This window comes from Leucopleurus acutus (assembly GCF_964270905.1).
Source record: "Leucopleurus acutus genome assembly, chromosome: 20".
NCBI lineage: Eukaryota > Metazoa > Chordata > Mammalia > Artiodactyla > Delphinidae > Leucopleurus > Leucopleurus acutus.
This window is the reverse complement of record NC_139162.1, coordinates 36320301-36340469: the sequence shown is the minus strand read 5'-3', so window position 1 is coordinate 36340469 and position 20169 is coordinate 36320301. Positions and strand designations below refer to the sequence as shown.

The 20169-nt window shown below is 37.8% G+C and overlaps 1 protein-coding gene across 1 annotated transcript in view; it reads right to left on the bottom strand.

The window, feature by feature from the left end:
* ITFG1 (integrin alpha FG-GAP repeat containing 1) overlaps positions 1–20169 on the bottom strand; it is a 238738-nt gene that overhangs the window by 199492 nt on the left and 19077 nt on the right. The window contains exon 6 of the mRNA XM_082863446.1: positions 11498–11592. Within this exon, the coding sequence (XP_082719572.1) occupies positions 11498–11592 (95 nt within the window). The remainder of the gene's footprint in view (positions 1–11497; positions 11593–20169) is intronic.

The following is a 20169-nucleotide window of genomic DNA, read 5'->3' as shown; positions in this document are numbered from 1 at the left end:
TTAGATGAAATTCCCACTGCCAAAGTTCTTAAGTTTTGTATATAGTTCCGAGAAATCCCTTGTGGTGTTTTAAAAGAAAACCCATTTAATCATGTGCTTGAACTTCTGGAAACAAATACCAGTTTTATCAAGAGTTAGCTGTTGGTTAGCCGTTAAATCTTTAGCTGAAAGAGGCCTACCAATTAGGGACAGTTTGAGCACCTAAAAATATGCTAGCTGTCTTCAGATTCTGTTCTGCTGCCAAAATTGTTACTATTCAACAGATATCCATCAAGTCCCTATTCAGTGCCAGGCCCTGTTCTAGGCACTGAAGAAACAACAGTGAAAAGAACAGCAAAAAATCCCTGCCCTCATGGAATTTATGATATAGTATAAGAAGACATAATAAAAATAAGTTTATATTATTTCAGCAGGTGAAAGGGCTTTGGAGAAAAACGAAAGCAGAGAAAGAGCACAGGGAAGTGCGTGAAAGTTGCAATTTCAGATAGCAGGCCTCACTGACAAATAAGATGACATGTGAGTGAAGATGTGAAGGAAGTAAAGTTTATTTGGAGAAATAACTTGAAAGAGGTTGTTGGGGAAGCTGGTAAAGTAGTCTTGTTCAGGCTTCAAAGGCAGCACTAATGACTCTACAGCTGGCTGCATGCCAAACTGCTGAGCTACACCCAGGCCAGCAGGGGTGGTGCCAGCACACATCTGTAATCCATTAGATAAGATAGAGAGTAAGTCATGGGATTTCTTGCACCTTGAGGGTCTGGCCAGCCCCTGGGGGTCAAGAACAATCCAAGACTTAGAGTTAAGACCAAGGCATTTATGACAACAACCAGAGCTGCAAACTTGCACGTAGGCTGACTGTTATCAGCCTGCGGCCTATTGCTAAAAGCTGGGCTCCATCGAGTGGCAAACTAAAGTCTTACCCGTGGGGAGGACGCACCGCCTGGGACCTTCCCAACTGGGACTCCAGAGACTGCTGTTCAAGGGACTTCCCAGCACTGCTTGGATCTGGATGTAGGTGCTTCCCCAATTCGGTGACGTATAAACCTCTGTCTTTTCTTTCCTAGTTATACTATTCTTTTCTTAATTAGTATACTGTAATCTTTGTTAATTCAATAAAGTCTCTCTAAATTCTTGTTTAACTGAGTGTGTAGAGTGGTTATTTTGCCAGCAAATCCTATGAACCTTGAAACAGAAAGTAAAGCTTTTTGCAAAACAGAGGTGATATGGATATATGAAGGAATAATATTCCAGGCAGAGAAAATAGCTACTCAACCCAAGCCCTGAGATTGGACCTTGCTTTGCAGTGTTTAAGAAACAGCAAGGAGTTTAGCGTGTTCAGTGCAAGGCATCAAGTGTGAAAATAAAATATAAAGTCAGAGAGGTGACGGTGGGCCAAAGTATGTGGGGCCTAGTAGGTCATTTTGTGCACTTTGGCTAGTTCTCTAATGTAATAAAGAAATCACTGGAAAACCTTAGGAAGAGTGACATGACCTGATTTTCATTTTTAAAGGATCATAGCAGCTCGCATGTTGAAAACAGGCTGGAAGCAGGGGAACAGCAACTGGACTAATTCAGGTGAGAAATGACCTTTTCCGGGACCAGGATGGTTAGAGTGGAGGTGGTGAAAGTGGTCAAGTTGTGGATATATTTTGAAAGTAGAATGAACAGTATTTCATAACAGACTCGATACTGTGTGTGCTAGAAAGAGGTGGCGAGGATGATTCCAACATTTTTGACACAGGAACTGGAAGGATGGGACTGCCACTGAGTGAGATGGGAAGATTATGGGTTGAGGAGGTCGCAGTTTGGGAAACAAGGTCTGAAATGTCTTATCAGACATAGACATGGATGTAGTTATGGCTGGTAAATAGTTGGAGCTATAGTTTGGAGCTCGGAGGGAGGTCAGCCTGGAGATTATATAAATTTGGGAGTCATTAGAATATAGATGATGCTTAAAGCCACAAGATCAGCAGGGGTGTGCAAGGAAAAAAATATAAGAATCTTCTGTAGCTCCATCAAATGTACTATGAACAAATGATACTCTTGAGTATTAAAGTGCATCTGGGTCTGAAATTCTGCTGAATTTTAAAACATTTAAGATACAAATTAGTATGCTCAAAAATCAAGTTTAAACTTCTGAATGCAGCACAAACAGAGTGATGTCTTGCTATAATGACATCCTTGAGATTCATACCATTGTAGCTCTTGAGTCTGGAGATCTTGTTTTTCATCTTTGATCCCTTGGTTTCTAGTATAATGCCTTGAAGAGTAGAGGCTCAGTAAATAATTATTGAAACTGATGAATTAGTGAAAAAGGATTTGTGATATTAAAGAAATTTCCAGGTCACATTGAAATGCAAATCAAAATTACAACGAAATGTCACCTCACACCTGTTAGAATGGGTAGCATCAAAAAGGGACTACCCTGGTGGTGCAGTGGTTAAGAATCTGCCTGCCAATGCAGGCGACACGGGTTCGATACCTGGTGCGGGAAGATCCCACATGCCATGGAGCAACTAAGCCTGTGTGCCACAACTACTGAGCCTGCGCTCTAGAGCCCTTGAGCCACAACTACTGAAGCCCACATGCCACAACTACTGAAGCCTGCGTGCCTAGAGCCCATGCTCTGCAACAAGAGAAGCCACCACAATAAGAAGTCCGCGCACTGCAACGAAGAGTAGCCCCTGCTCTCTGCAACTAGAGAAAGCCCTCGCGCAGCTACGAAGACCCAACACAGCCAGAAATAAATAAAAAATAAAATAAATTTATATATTAAAAAAAAAGACAGGTAACAAATGCTATTGGGGATGTGGAGAAAAGGGAACCCTTGGGCACTCCTGGTAAGATTATAAATTGGTATAGTCACCATGGAAAACAACACGGAGGTTCCTCAAAAATTAAAAATACAACTACCATATGATTCAGCAATTCTTCTTCTGAGAACCCATCTGAAGGAACTGAACACCTCACCAATAGATCAGCCTCTAAGTTCCTACATTTGGCTGTGTGTCAGATGCTAGGACTATGATAATTATTTGGCAGGAACAAGAAAGAGGGGTGGGGGAATGCTTAAAGAAATTGTTATAATCTACCTGAGTTGTCACAGCCAAGATCTTATCTTTGCTTGATAAATGTATGTATGTATGAAGGATATTACATTACTCTTTCTCATTACTTTGTACAGTGACCCCAGTTAGCTAGAAGCATCCATTTACTTCGGGCAGCAGTTCTCAAGCTTTTTGGTGTCAGGATCTCTTTAAACTCTTAAAAATTACTGAGGACCCCAAAGAGGTTTTGTCTATGTGAGCTATATCTATTGATATAATTTGCTATAAAACTTAAAACTGAAACATTTTTAAAACATAAGAATACATAAGCACACATACAAGACGTCAGAACGATGAGGTCATTATATGTTTTTAAATTTCTGGAAAACTCTATTGTACACTTGTGAGAGAATGAGAGCAAGAATGACAGTGAAAAGAGTGAAAAGGCAAATAGTGTCTTATAGTTTTTATGAAAATTATTTTACCCTCATGGACCCTCCAAAGGGGTCTTTGGGATCCTCAGGGATACCCAGACCACACTTAGAGAACGGCTGGCCTAGGAAAAGATTAGGGTTATTACAGCAGGACTGCAAAAAAGAGATAATATTCAGCTTTTGATTTCCAAAAATGGCAGTTATTGAGTCTCTATCCAGAAAAAAGTATTTAAAGTCAGACTTTGTTAAGAATAAAAACAGATATCTAAATCCCCAGAATTCTGTTTACATATTAAAAGAAAAACCTAAGGATCTGAACAAATTTTACTTTAAGTCACAGGTAGAAACAACTCAAGTCTGGATGTTAGCTACCTAGGGAAGCGATGAGAAGGCTTGCTGTAAAGAGGAGGAGTCGGAGATTGCAGGAAGACAGAGTAGAGTCAAGGCCAGTTTCCCTGACCACTCTCAATGTGAGGGTTCAACCTCGAAGGGGATAACAATGATGAAGTTGAAAGGAAAGCAGAGTACAAAGGAAGACCAGGACCCTGCTACTGGAATTCAGGGAGGAGCCTATCTTTTGAGATGATAGCTATGTACAGGGGTTATCCTCACAGAACAAAAACAGAGCATGGAGGGTGTAACCTAGTATTCTCAAACTTCCCTTCATTTTCATGTGTGGCAAAGGGACTTAAGACCCCCGGTGCTGAATATCAACAGTAGCCAAGCCGAGGGCCAATGGATCTTCCAAGGGCTACTACTATGGTAGAAGGCAAATGAATTCCATGGTAGACGATGAACAGTGAACAATCCAAGTCAGAGGGCTGAATGGAAGAGGTGGAGCTTCAGAGGAATCCATTAAAACAGGATCAGATTCAAGGCAGGATCAAGTCAACCAGGGAAGACTGTGAGGCTCTGACTGAGCAAGGAGAAGAGATCAGGAGGTCTCCAGCTGCCAAATACCAGCAGGACACTTAATACACAAGGGCCATCAGTATGGCTGTGTAAGAACCTCAGAGCAGATACAAAGAAAGACCTCTTCTTCCAATTCCCTGAGGACATATAAGCCTATCCTTAGGCTCACCCAGTTGCCATTTTTGCTAGGAGAAGAGAAATGGGTTAATATCCAGAAAAACTGAAAATTTAACCAATAAATTAAAACCCTCAAGAGACCAAGATACATAATTTTAATTGAGAAGTTTAAATTCCATTTCTCCAATACCTGCCCAAGGCACAGAGCCTTGATTTTAGAAAAAAAGAGGTTATGTTTCCTGTGTATACCTATGTTATAATCTGTTAAAATTTTAATGCCAGTATTTATGATATTCCTTTTAAAGTGAGTCTTCTTTTATTTAAATATAATAAATCTCTTATTTAAATGATCAATGATTCAGACTGTTCCTTTCATTTATGGCAAACCTATAAGAAGGTTTTGATGACCCACATGCTCTATAAGGCAGGACACAGGTAAACAATAAGTTCAGGAATTAATTCCTCAATAGCAAGGTATGAATCCCTTGAATCCCAAGGCCTCTTTTGAAATGCATGTCCTGTTTGGCCAGGGAAAATCTGTAGCAGCGAACTTTTACCTTGTTTTCACTTGGGCTAGGCATTATACACTGCAAAACTTTTGTTGGGATAAATTGTAAGGGAAAAGTTTACTGCAAGGGATGAAATTAACTTTGTGGAAAATTCAGGGCAAATGGGGGTCAGTTTGAGAACATCAGCTGGCTGAAGGAAAGACAGTAATGTCACCAGAGCCCCAAGAGGATGAGAGAGACCAAGAACAGTACAGATGAAGGGACCTCAAGATAGGTTTCACCTATTTCACAGCTGTACTTAAGGCCAGCATTTCCACCAGTATTCCCTTTCATTCTTCACTCTTGGATATTGACTTTAGGATGGGAGAGTAAAACAGAAATGAAAATGTTTTGGTGTTACTTCTTTGAAGAATACATCCTGAAATCACATATCTATGTTCACATCCCCCATCAAGCCACAGCTTTTTTGAATAAATTAGTGAAGTTTTGAATAAATTAGTGAAGTTCAACAGTACTTCAACAAGTAAAAGTATGCTTTAAAGAATTTATACATATTTACTTTTGGATTTTCCAATTGTTGTAATGGGATGACTTGTATCCATGTCATTTTCAAATAAAATGTAAAATCTACTGAGATACCTCTTTGGATATATTTTCCAACATCTGACAACAATCACTTCCTCTTTCATAAAAAAAAAATTCCTTACAGGCAGAGTTGATTAAGGAAATCTAATATTACTAAGTTTCTAAAACCATATACGTAAAATAAACCTTTCTTCAAAAAGGAATTGTAAAAAACAAGTCTGTCTGTGAGTGTGTGTGTGTGTGTGTGTGTGAATATAAATGGAATGATGTCCATCGACAGATGAATGGATAAAGAAGATGTGGCACATATATACAATGGAATATTACTCAACCACAAAAAGAAACGAAATTGAGTTATTTGTAGCGAGGTGGATGGACCTAGAGTCTGTAATACAGAGTGAAGTACGTCAGAAAGAGAAAAATACTGTATGCTAACACATATATATGGAATCTAAGAAAAAAAAAAAAGGTCATGAAGAACCTAGGGGCAAGACAGGAATAAAGACACAGACCTACTAGAGAATGGACTTGAGGATATGGGGAGGGGGAAGGGTAAGCTGGGACAAAGTGAGAGAGTGGCATGGACATATATACACTACCAAATGTAAAATAGATAGCTAGTGGGAAGCAGCCGCATAGCACAGGCAGATCAGCTGGGTGCTTTGTGACCACCTAGAGGGGTGGGATAGGGAGAGTGGGAGGGAGACACAAGAGGAAGGAGATATGCAGATATATGTATACGTATAGCTGATTCACTTTGTTATAAAGCAGAAACTAACACACCATTGTAAAGCAATTATACTCCAATAAAGATGTTAAAAAATAAATTAAATTAAAATAAAATATAAAAAAAAGTATTTTACGCTTTAACTCCTCAACTTTTTTGAAAAACAGGTAGCAAATAATATTTGCACAAAAACAGTTATATAGATCAATGGAACAGGATAGAAAGCCCAGAGATAAACCCATGCACATATGGTCACCTTATCTTTGATAAAGAAGGCAAGAATATACAGTGGAGAAAAGAAAGCCTCTTCAATAAGTGATGCTGGGAAAACTGGACAGCTACATGTGTAAGTATAAAACTAGAACATTCCCTAACACCATACACAAAAATAAACTCAAACTGGCTTTAAGATCTAAATGTAAGGCCAGACACTATCAAACTCTTAGAGGAAAACATAGTCAGAACACTCTATGACATAAATCACAGCAAGATCTTTTTTGACCCACCTCCTAGAGAAATGGAAATCAAAACAAAAATAAACAAATGGGACCTAATGAAACTTAAAAGCTTTTGCACAGCAAAGGAAACCATAAACAAGACCAAAAGACAACCCTCAGAATGGGAGAAAAATATTTGCAAATGAAGCAACTGACAAAGGATTAATCTCCAAAATTTACAAGCACTTCATGCAGCTCAATAACAAAAAAACAAACAACCCAATCCAAAAATGGGCAGAAGACCTAAATAGACATTTCTCCAAAGATATACAGATTGCCAACAAACACATGAAAGAATGCTCAACATCATTAATCATTGGAGAAATGCAAATCAAAACAACAATGAGATATCATCTCACACTGGTCAGAATGGCCATCATCAAAAAATCTACAAACAATAAATGCTGGAGAGGGTGTGGAGAAAAGGGAACCCTCTTGCACGTTTTTGGGAATGTAAATTCATAAAATACTTTTAAAGGAAGGAAGTTTTATTACTTTTACCAACCACCAGGCATGCTTTACTCATTTGCAATTAGTATACTATATAAAAATGTAATTGCAAAAGCTGATTAGAAGTGTTTGAAAACTTGTTTAAAAAAAAAGGGAGGAATAAGAAAAAGAAATAAGAGGCATCCAAGTTAGAAAGAAAAAAGTAAAATTATCTCTGTTCATAGATGATATGATCTTATATGTAGAAAACGCTAAAGATTCTACCAAAAAAAAAAAAAAAACCTGTTCAGACTAATAAATGAATTCAGAAAAGTAGTAGGATACAAATTAACATGCAAAAATCAGCTGCATTTCTAAACACTTACAATGAAAAATCCACAAAGGAAATTAAGAAAACATTTCATTTACAATAGAATCAAAATGAATAAAATACTTAGGAATTAACTTAACCAAGGAGGTGAAAGACTTATATAATTAAAAACTATAAAACATTATTGGAAGAAATCATTAAGAAGACAAATAAAGGAAAACACATTGCATGTTCATGGACTGAAAGACAATATTGTTAAGATATCAATACTACCCAAAGTGACCTATAGATTCAGAACAATCCTTACCAAAATCTCAATGGCACTTTTTACAGATACAGAAAAATCTGCCCTAAAATTCATATAGAATCTCAAGGGACCTCCTAAAATAGTCAAAACAACGTTGAAAAAGAACAAAGTTGGAGAACTCACACTTCCCGATTACTAAACATATTCCAAAGCTGTAGTAATCAAACCAGGATAGTACTACAGGGAACTCTCCTCAATGTTATGTGGCAACCTGGATGGGAGGGGAGTTTGGGGGAGAATGGATACATGTATATGTATGGCTGAGTCGCTTTGCTGCGCACCTGCAACTATCACAACATAATTGGCTATATTCCAATATAAAATAAAAAGTTAAAAACAAACCCAAAAAAACCCCAGTGAGGTACCAGCATAAATACAGACATATAGGTCAGTGAAATAACAGAGAACCCAGAAATAAACCCTTGAGTATACAGTCAAATGAATTTTGACAAGGGTGATAAGTGGGGAAAAGACAAGTCCTTTTAATAAATGGTGCTATGGGACTTCCCTGGTGGTCCAGTGGTAAAGAATCTGCCTTCCACTGCAGGGGACATGGGTTCAATCCCTGGTCAGGGAACTAAGATCCCACATGCTGCAGGGCAACTAAGCCTGCACGCCCCAACTACTGAGCTCGAGCGCCTCAACAAGAGAGCCCGAGTGCCGCAAACTACAGAGCCCACACGCTCTGCAGCCTGTGCACCACAACTACAGAGAGAAAATCCCCATGCCACAACTAGAGAGAAGCCTGCGCACTGCAACAAAGACCTGACATAGCCAAAAAAATAAATGGTGCTAGGAAAACTGGATATACATGCAAGTAATGAAGTTGGACCCTTATCTAACACCATATATATAAATTAACTCAAAATGGTTCAAAGCTCTAAGTGTAAGGGATAAAAGTATAAAACTCTCAAGAGAAAATATAGGGCAAAAGCTTCATGAAAGTGCATCTGGCAATGACCTTTTGGATAGGACACCAAAGGCACAAGGCCACAAAGAAACAAAAGAAAAACTGGACTTCATGAAATTAAAAATTTTTTGCATACAAAGACACTATCAACAGAGTAAAAAGATATCCCATAGAATGAGAGAAAATATTTGTAAATCATGTATCTGATGAGGGAGCAATATTATGAACAGAGACTAACTAAAACTTAACAACACCAAAGAAACAACCCAATTGAAAAATGGGCACAGGACTTAAGTACACACTTCTCCAAAAAAGATATGCAAATAGTCAATAAGGACATAAAAAGGTGCTCAACATCACTAATCACCAGGAAAAATGCAAATCAGAACTACAAAGAGGGAATTCCCTGGCAGTCCAGTGGTTAGGACTCAGTGCTTTCACCGCTGGGGCCGGGTTCAATCCCTCAATCCCTATTTGGGAACTAAGATCCAGAAAGCCACGTGGAGCAGCAAAAAACCAGAGAAACAGAACAAACCCACACTACAATGAGATATCACATTATACCTATTAGAATGACTACTATGAAAAAAAAGAAAATAAATATTGGCAAGTATGTGGAGAAACTGGAACCCTTGTACACTGTTGGTGGGAATGTAAAATGATAAAGTTTCTGTGATGGCCATTCCTCAAAAAATTAAACACAAAATTATCATATGATCCAGCAATTTCACTTCTGGATATATATCCAAAAGAACTGAAAGCAGGATCTCTAACAGATGTTTGTACATGAAAGTTCACAGCAACATTATTCACAACAGCTAAAATGTGGAAGCTGAGCAAAATGTGGTTATATACAATTCAGCTTTAAAAAGGAAGAAAGTTGGGCTTCCCTGGTGGCGCAGTGGTTGAGAGTCCGCCTGCCGATGCAGGGGACACGGGTTCGTGCCCCAGTCTGGGAAGATCCCACATGCTGCGGAGCGACTAGGCCTGTGAGCCATGGCCGCTGAGCCTGCGTGTCCGCAGTCTGTGCTCCTCAACGGGAGAGTCCACAACAGTGACAGGCCCGCGTACCGCAAAAAAAAAAAAAAGAAAAAAAAAAAAAGGAAGAAAATTCTGACATATGCTACAACATGGATGAATTTTAAGGATATTATGCTAAGTGAAATAAGCCAGTTAAAAATAACACACACTGTATGATTTCACTTATTCAAAGTACTTTTAGTGGTCAAAAAGCAAAGTAGAATAGTGGTTGCCACAAGCTGAGGGAAAGGGATGAATGAGGAGTTACTGTTTAATGGGTGTAGAGTTTCAGTTTTACAAGATGAAAAGAGCTGGATGGTCAATACTATGGATGTATTTAATACTACTGAACGACATACTTAAAAATGGTCACAATGGGGGCTTCCCTGGTGGCGCAGTGGTTAAGAGTCTGCCTGCTGATGCAGGGGACACGGGTTTGTGCCCTGGTCTGGGAGGATCCCACGTGCTGCGGAGCAGCTGGGCCCGTGAGCCATGGCCGCTGAGCCTGCGCGTCCGGAGCCTGTGCTCCGCAACGGGAGAGGCCACAACGGTGAGAGGCCCGTGTACCGCACAAAAGAAAAAAAAAAAAAAAAAGGTCACAATGGAAATTTTACATTACGTGTATTTTACCACATTTAAAAAAACTGGAAAAAAAATGAGAAGGAAGAAAATTTAAGCATTTAACCTGCCTGTCTCAACTGTACTTCGGGTGACTAAAAAGATAATAATAGATGTTCCTTTTGTTTGTTTGTTTTAAATAGAAAATTCCAGCTGATAATATATGTTGAGGAGTGATAGATTTAGGGTGCTATGATTTTGTAAATCCTTTTGAAATAGTGGACTTGACAATGATCATCAACAGCTGCTTAAATCTAATCACTGGCTTAGAGGAAATACAGGGGACAGAGTCACATATTAACATCACCGGGACACTATCAGCAAAATCCACACTTTGAGAAATTCTTTAAGACAGGTGTTTTTTCTTCGTATGTATGTACATCACTTAGCTCCTAATTTGATAGAAACATTTAGGAGAGAATTGGGGCATTTTGAATAGTGAGTAAGTATTTGCTATTAAGAGAATACTGTTAAATTTTTTAATGTTTGAAAATGATCGTGAGGTTGTTAAAAATAAAAAAGTCTGTATCATTTAGAGATACAGATTGAAATATTTATAAATGAAATGATACAATGCTTGGGAATTCCTATAAAATTATCGGGGTGGGAGGAGGGCTCATGGGTGGTTATACAGATGAAACAAGATTGGCCATATACTGATTATTGTTGAAGCTGGGTAATGATTAAATGTGCGTATATCATACTATTCTGCCTACTTTTCTATATTTAAAATTTTCCATAAAAAAACTTTTTTGAAGTCTTTGAAATTCTTTAACACATAAGGTAAATATTTTTCTTACAATTAAATTTACAGCATTTATTAGTCAATAATCCAAATTTTGATGTGGTTAACAAACAGCAAAAAACAATAACTAAAGACTTATTTATTGCATCCAGTACTTTTTACATTTTTCCGATATCACTAACTTCCTTATAACCTTTTAACATTTTGGTCTTAATGTTCAATTCAATAACAAATGACTACTAGGAAAACAGTAAAAATCTCATCATTCTTTGGCAGCCTAAAAGAAATACTTTACATTTATGTGCAACTCACCTGCTGTAAAATCTTCAGTTAGATCAATGAATGCATGAGAATGTGGAATCCGCATTTTACTTTTAATGGTCAATGCAGGATGCCATGATAAATTCCTAAAAGAAAAATTTTTTTCTTAAGGCAAACATCAAATGAGCACTGTTTTAAAACAAAAATATCTGCATGCAAGATATTTTAAAAATGCATTTATTCTTAGCTCTGTCACATACTCTAAAATTCACTCTTTCAGAGTGTACAATTTAGTGGTTTTTGTATATTCACAGTGTGCAGCCATCACCACTACCTAATTTCACATTTTCATCACCTCAAAATGAAACTCTGTATTCATTAGTAACTTCTCATTCTCCCCACCATCAAGCCTCTGGCAAACACTAATTTGCTTTCTGGCTCTATGGATTTCCCTATTTTGGACGTTTCATATATATGGAATCATATAACATGTGGCCTTTTGTGCCTGGTTTCTTTCACTTGGAATAATATTTTCAGGTTCATCCATGTTGTAGCATGTGTCACTACTTAAGTCTTTTTTATCCCTGAATAATATTTAATTACATGGCTATAGTTTTTGTAAATCTGTTCAACTGTTGTTGGACATTTGACTTGTTTCCACTTTTGGCTATTACAATTAAATGCTGCTATGAATAATCATGTACAAGTTTTTATGTGTACATATACATATGTTTTTTGTTTTGTTTTGTTTTGTTTGCGGTACGCGGGCCTCTCACTGTTGTGGCCTCTCCCGTTGCGGACCACAGGCTCCTGATGCGCAGGCTCAGCAGCCATGGCTCACGGGGCCAGTCGCTTCGCGGCATGTGGGATCTTCCCAGACCGGGGCACAAACCCGTGTCCCCTGCATCGGCAGGCGGACTCTCAACCACTGTGCCACCAGGGAAGCCCCTACATATGTTTTTGATTCTTCTGGGTATATACCTAGGAGCAGAATTGCTGGGTCACATGGTAACTCTATACTTGACTTTCTGAAGAACTGTCAAACTGTTTTCCAAAGTGGTTTCATCATCAGACATTCTCACTAGCAATGTATGGGTATTTCAATACTTTAATTCCATTATGAACACTTACTACTGTCCCTTTGTTTTATTATAGCTACTTACTGAAGGGTTCTTGTGGTTTTGATTTATATTTTCCTGATGTCTAATGATGTTGAGCATGTTTTCATGTGCTTGTTGGCTACCTGTATATCTTTGGAGAAATGTCTACTCAAATTCTTTGCCTATTTTTCTTTTTTTTTTTTTTGCAGTACGCGGGCCTCTCACTGTTGTGGTCTCTCCCGTTGCAGAGCACAGGCTCCGGACGTGCAGGCTCAGCGGCCATGGCTCATGGGCCCAGCCGCTCCGCGGCATGTGGGATCTTCCCGGACCGGGGCACAAACCCGCGTCCCCAGCATCGGAAGGCGGACTCTCAACCACTGTGCCACCAGGGAAGCCCCCTTTGCCTATTTTTAAATTGGGTTATTTATTGCTTTGAGTAATAAGAGTTCTTTATATAGACTAGATCCTAGATCTTTAACTGATGCACGATTTGCAATATTTTCTCCCATTCTGTACAGTCTTTTCAGTTTCTGGATAGTGTCCTGTGCTGTGTGGAAGCTTTTAATTTGATAAATCCAGTTCTAATTTTTTTGTGTTGCTTTTTTCTTTTGGTGTCAGATCTAAGAATCCATTTCCAAATCCAAAGTTATGAAAATTTACCCCTATGCTTTCTTCTAAGACTTTTATGTTTTAGCTCTTATATTTATATATTTAATTCTTTCAGTGTAGCAAAAATAACTTAATATTATCATGGGTGATATTTTCCCGAGACTGTGGAGAATGATTATCTTTTATAAATATTAATTCTAAAGTTTTCAGCCATGAAAAAGAATGAATTTATACCCCTATCTCATAGCATATACCAAAAATTAACTCAGATGTCTCAAACTGCTAAAAGAAATAGAACTCTTGTATACTGCTGATGGGAATATAAAATGGTGCATTAGCTATGGAAAACAGTTCGGAAATTCTTCCAAAAGCCAAACAATGAATTGCCATATGACTCTGCATTTCTATACCTAGATGTATACCAATAAGAATTGAAAAACACACTGTTTGCAGATGACATGATACTATACATAGAGAATCCTAAAAACTCTACCAGAAACCTACTAGAGTTAATCAATGAATTTGGTAAAGTAGCAGGATACAAAATTAATGCACAGAAGTCTCTTGCACTGATATACACTAATGATGAAAAACCTGAAAGAGAAATTAAGGAAACACTCCCATTTACCATTACAACAAAAAGAATAAAATACCTAGAAATAAACCTACCTAAGGAGACAAAAGACCTGTATGCAGAAAACTATGACACTGATGAAAGAAATTAAAGATGATACAAACAGGTGGAGATATATACCATGTTCTTGGATTGGAAGAATCAACATTGTGAAAATGACTATATTACCCAAAGCAATCTACAGATTCAATGCAATCCCTATCAAACTACCAATGGCATTTTTCACAGAACTAGAACAAAAAATTTCACAGGAGATAAACCCACACACATATGGTCACCTTATCTTTGATAAAGGAGGCAAGAATATACAATGGAGAAAAGACACCCTCTTCAGTAAGTGGTGCTGGGAAAACTGGACAGCTACATGTAAAAGAATGACATTAGAACGTTCCCTAACACCATACACAAAAATAGACTCAAAATGGATTAGAGAACTAAATGTAACACCGGACACTATAAAACTCTTGGAAAGGGGCTTCCCTGGTGGCGCAGTGGTTGACAGTCTGCCTGCTGATGCAGGGGACACGGGTTCGTGCCCCAGGCCGGGAAGATCCCACATGCCACAGAGCAGCTGGGCCCGTGAGCCGTGGCCGCTGAGCCTGTGCGTCCCGAGCCTGTGCTCCGCAATGGGAGAGGCCCGCGTACCGCAAAAACAAACAAACAAACAAACAAAAAACTCTTGGAGGAAAACATAGGAAGAACACTCTTTGATATAAATCATAGCAAGATTTTTTTTGACCCACCTCTTAGAGTAATAGAAACAAAAATAAACAAATGGGACCTAATGAAACATAAGCTTTTGCACAGCAAAGGAAACTATAAACAAGACAAAAAGCCAAACCTCAGAATGGGAGAAAATATTTGCAAACGAAGCAAATGACAAAGGATTAATCTCCAAAATATACAAGCAGCTCATGCATCTCAATATCAAAAAGACAAACAACCCAATCCAAAAATGGTCAGGAGACCTAAATAGACATTTCTCCAAAGAAGATATACAGATTACCAACAAACACATGAAAGGATGCTCAACATCACTAATCATTAGAGAAATGGAAATCAAAACTACAATGCAGTATCACCTCACACCAGTCCGAATAGCCATCATCAAAAAATCTACAAACAATAAATGCTGGAGAGGGTGTGGAGAAAAGGGAACCCTCTTGCACTGTTGGTGGGAATGTAAATTGATACAGCCACTAAGGAGAACACTTCGGAGGCTCCTTATAAAACTAAAAATAGAGGTACCAGATGACTCAGCAATCCCACTACTGGGCATATACCCTGAGAAAAACATAATTCAAAAAGAGACAGGTACCACAACGTTCACTGCTGCACTATTTACAATAGCCAGGACATGGAAGCAACCTAAGTGTCCTCTGACAGATGAATGGATAAAGAAGATGTGGAACATATATGCAATGGAATATTACTCAGCCATAAAAAGAAAAGAAATTGAGTTGTTTGTAGTGAGGTGGATGGACCTAGAGTCTGTCATACAGAGTGAAGTAAGTCAGAAAGGGAAAAACAAATACCATATGCCAACGCATATATAGGAAATCTAAAAAAAAGGTTCTAATGAATCCAGGGGCAGGACAGGAATAAAGACACAGATGTAGAGAATGGACTTGAGGACATGGGGCGGGGGAAGGGTAAGCTGGGACAAAATGAGACAGTAGCATTGACATATATATACAGTACCAAATGTAAAATAGATAGCTAGGGGGAAGCAACTGCACTGCATGGGGAGATCAGCTGGGTGCTTTGTGACCACCAGAGGGGTAGGATAGGGAGGGTGGGAGGGAGACGCAAAAGGGAGGGCATATGGGGATATATGTATATGTATAGCTGATGCACTTTGTTATACAGCAGAAACTAATACAACATTGTAAAGCAATTATACTCCAACAAAGATGTTAAAAAAAAAAAGAATTGAAAACAGGTATTCAAACAAATACTGGTACATGAATGCGCTTAGCAGCAGTATTCACAATAACCCAAATATCTACCAATGGATGAATGAATAAACAAAATGTCATATACCCATACAATGAAAATATTATTCAGTCATAAAATAACTGGAGTACCGATACATGATACAATATGGATGAATATTTAAAATATTATTCTATGTGAAAGAAGCCAGACTCAAAAAGTCACATCTTGTATGATTTCATTTATATGAAATACCCATAATAGGAAAATCCTAGAGACAGAAAGAAGATTAGTGGCTACCAAGTGCAGGGGTAGAGGGGAAAGGGAGAGTGACTGCTTAATGGGTACAGGGTTTCCTTTCGGAGAGATGAAAAGTCACTGGAACTAGGTGATGGTTGCACAATGTTGTAAATGTTCTAAATCTCACTAAAGTGTACACAATGATGGTTAATTTTAATAATGTTATGCAAATTTTATCTCACTAAAAAAACCAATAGTACTAAGTTTTCACACATCCTTCATTTAGTTACTCCTAATGTTAACATCTAATATAACCATAGTGCATTTGTCAAAATCAGGAAGGTCATACTGGTAAACTATTAGGAACTACAGAAAGAAGAGCAAGTTTAAATAAAATCATCTCCCCACAATTCCTCACTAGTGAAGAACATCCAGTGTCAAAGGCATTCCTATTTATCAAGGCCCTACTTAAATCAGCTTCCTCCAAAAGGCCTTTACTCCTCTCTCACTGTTTCACCATTATACTTTTCTCTAGTAATAGCACTTTAGTTTGCATTATAGTTACTTGAGGAACTGTTTCTCTGAGAGTGTATCCTAGGTACCCTGACTCATAGATATTTGTATCTACAATGCCTAACCAGGACCTGGCTCCCAAATACTGGCTGAACTGAATCGTAGTCTTAAGTATCATCTCCTATTCTTCTCTACTTCTAGTTAGAATTTGCTATTTTTTTCACAGTATTATGTTCCAGTCCAATATGGAAGCATAGATATGTCATCTCCAAAGAGCAATTAAAGGCTAATTAAGTCTAAGTTAATTGTCAACACAGTATCCAATTGAGTAGACAGCAAACAAGGTTCACCTGTGAATTTAGTTTTGCAGTGTTTGGAAAGTGGGAAGAAACAATTGACTAATTTGTTATTAGTAGGTGGATTCTGGAAAAAATAAGAAGCATTCAACAGGAGAAAATTTTCTCTATGCAAAGGGTTCTACAAACAGTAACTTCTTCCCAGTAATCTTCTTCTACATTCTTTTTAGCACATACTGGTCCTCATCTATAACCTAAACAAGACACTAAAAACCAAACCAAGCAGTATTCCTACAACTTGATTGTATTACTTTAACTAAAACCCCATAATGTAGGGTTATGATAAGAAAATATTAATATACATTGAAAAGTTATATTTAGCATTTGTTGTATGGTAATTCAATACCAAGCATTCATGTCATGTTTTTCTTTCATACTACACAAGGTCAGAAATGCTTAAAATAATTTCAATTAAGTCCAATTTAATAATCATTGGTTCACTTCTCTTTAAGATATGCCATTTATTCATCAGTTCTTTAAATTCTAAGCATTAAAGTATTTTTAATTACATACAAAATAATCAGGCTCAGGCTAGAGATCCTATGACAAGTTTGACATAAAGTCATTTCAGAAGAGTTTCGCATGTTCCCAACAAATTTGTAATTATATGCTGAAAATGAATCAAAAAAACACAAACTTTTACACAGTTGAGCTCCATGAGGTTAATCGTGTGGCTGTCTTTAATTACTATGCTAGTAGTTACTGATCTAATTTCCCATAGATTTTTTTACAGGTTTGCTTTGAAACAAGTTATAGCTAGAATTTTGGAAAACCTCAACTAACTTGTGACATTTTGTCTTAGGAACTATTTAACAAAACGTACATTTCAAATGAATCTAGAACAGCGATAAAGCAAAAGTCATAAAGTGGCAGACTATGGGCCAAATTCAGCATAAAATGTGTTTTATTTGACCTACACATTGTTTAAAAAAGTTTGAATTCAGAGGTAAAACAAATTAAAAATCAGATTTCAAATAAAAATCAGGATTTCCAACTTCTCTTGAAATATCAGAAGGTCTGGCAAGCAACTGGCCCTGTTCACACAGAGCTAGAGTCTCCAGGCAGGTCAACTCCGAAGCTTCCCAAAGTGTTCACTCACTTTGTTTTCCTTCTGGGCCCCATCAGACACTTGAGTTTGCAACTCATAATAAAATATTAATTGTAATATTGCTACCTTGAACATTTCAAATCAATATTCAAGTTCTTCATAGTATTTTAAGTTTTACACTTGTTGCCTATACTCTGATATTTTACATTAATATCTCTTAAAAAGCAGTTAGCAGATTCTTATAGTTTATTTTACATACAGTGTCTATTTACCATTCTGATGACTACCAAAGGTGGGCGGAGAAAGAGCTTTTGATTCTTTCATGGTACATTTTAAGTTGCCTAAGATAATTAAATTGTTTAAAAACTTAAATAGGTGAAAATAAAATTCATTTCTCCTTCTGCCTTTAATGTTGCTCTTTATACACAACATAGTTTTTCAGTAAGAAGCAGACACCATATTTTTCAAGCAACTATACCCATATAAACTATAATTTCCTTAACTCCATTTGAATGCCAAGGTCACAGATGTTAACTGCTCTGATGACAAAAGAAGAAACAGCAGAGATGAAAAAGTGGGCAGTTCTGAGTCATGTTGAATCTGTTGACATTTCTTGACCTCTGTAGAAAATTCCAATTACCAGTTTGTCCCCAACAGGAAACATAATTATGTCAAGGTGTTCTAATTTGTAGGCATCATCTTTAATCTCAAAGAATAGCATTTATCAAAGGATGAATTTAAATGTAATTAATGTCAACTGTAGCTTTTAGTTGCCTATTACGGTAACTGCTCTTAGAAATGACTGCTAATCCACTCACTTTTCAATGATCAGCCTACAATGAGTTGTCATATATTTAAGATACCCAGGTAAGGAACTTCCCTGGTGGTGCAGTGGTTAAGAATCCGCCTGCCAATGCTGGGGACAAGGGTTCAATCCCTGGTCCGGCAAGATCCCACATGCCATGGACCAACTAAGCCTGTGCGCCACAACCACTGAGCCTGCGCTCTAGAGCCCGTGAGCCACAACCACTGAGCCCGTGTGCCACAACTACTGAAGCCCAGGTATCTGGAGCCTGTGCTTCGTGACAATAGAAGCCACCACATTGAGAAGCCTGCACACTGCAATGAAGAGTAGCCCCCGCTCGACACAACTAGAGAAAGCTCACGCACGGCAACGAAGACCCAACGCAGCCAAAAATAATTGATTAATTAATTAATTTAAAAAACAACAACAACAACATTCATGTAATACAACTGAACTATTAAAAAAAAAAGATACCCAGGTAAAAGCAGTTACTAGGAGATAGGTCTAGCGTGAAGATGGGTCTAGCATGCTTCTCTAAGCCGCCTAGTCCAGTGGTCTTGAAAACTTTTGTTCCAATAGACTCTTAAAAGAATTTACAAAAACTATATCCCTTAATACCTAGAAGTTCATTTCTAAGAAAGTAATATAAATATTTTCAACGTTTTAAATAGCTACAAAAGCATGTAATCTTTAAACCTATTAGAATTACTGATTTTTTTTTCTTTTTTTTTTTCTTTTTTTGCGGTATGTGGGCCTCTCACTGTTGTGGCCTCTCCCGTTGCGGAGCACAGGCTCCGGACGCGCAGGCTCAGTGGCCACGGCTCATGGGCCCAGCCGCTCCGCGGCATGTGGGATCTTCCCAGACCAGGGCATGAACCCATGTCCCCTGCATCGGCAGGCGGACTCTCAACCACTGCGCCACCAGGGAAGCCCCTAATTACTGATATTTTAAAATAAAATGATTACTCTAATTAATGGAACAGAATAGGGAGCCCAGAAATAAACCCACACAGTTATAGTCAATCTATGACAGTGGAGGCAACAATATACAATGGAGAAAAGACAGTCTCTTCAATAAGTGGTGCTGGGAAAACTGAACAGCTACACGTAAAACAATGAAATCAGAACATACTCTAACACCATATACAAAAATAAACTCTAAATGGATTACAGACCTAAATGTAAGACTAGATACTATAAAACTCCTAGAGGAAAACATAGGCAGAGCACTCTTTGACATAAATTGCAGCAATATTCTTTTGGATCCATTTCCTAAAGCAAAGGAAATAAAAGCAAAAAATAAACAAATGAGATGTAATTAAAACTTAAGAGCTTTTGCACAGCAAAGGAAACCACTGACAAAATGGAAAGACAACGTACTAAATTGAAGAAAATATTTGCAAATGATATGACTGATAAGGGATTAATATCCAACATATATAAACAGCTCATATAAAAAACTCAACATCAAAAAAACAACCAA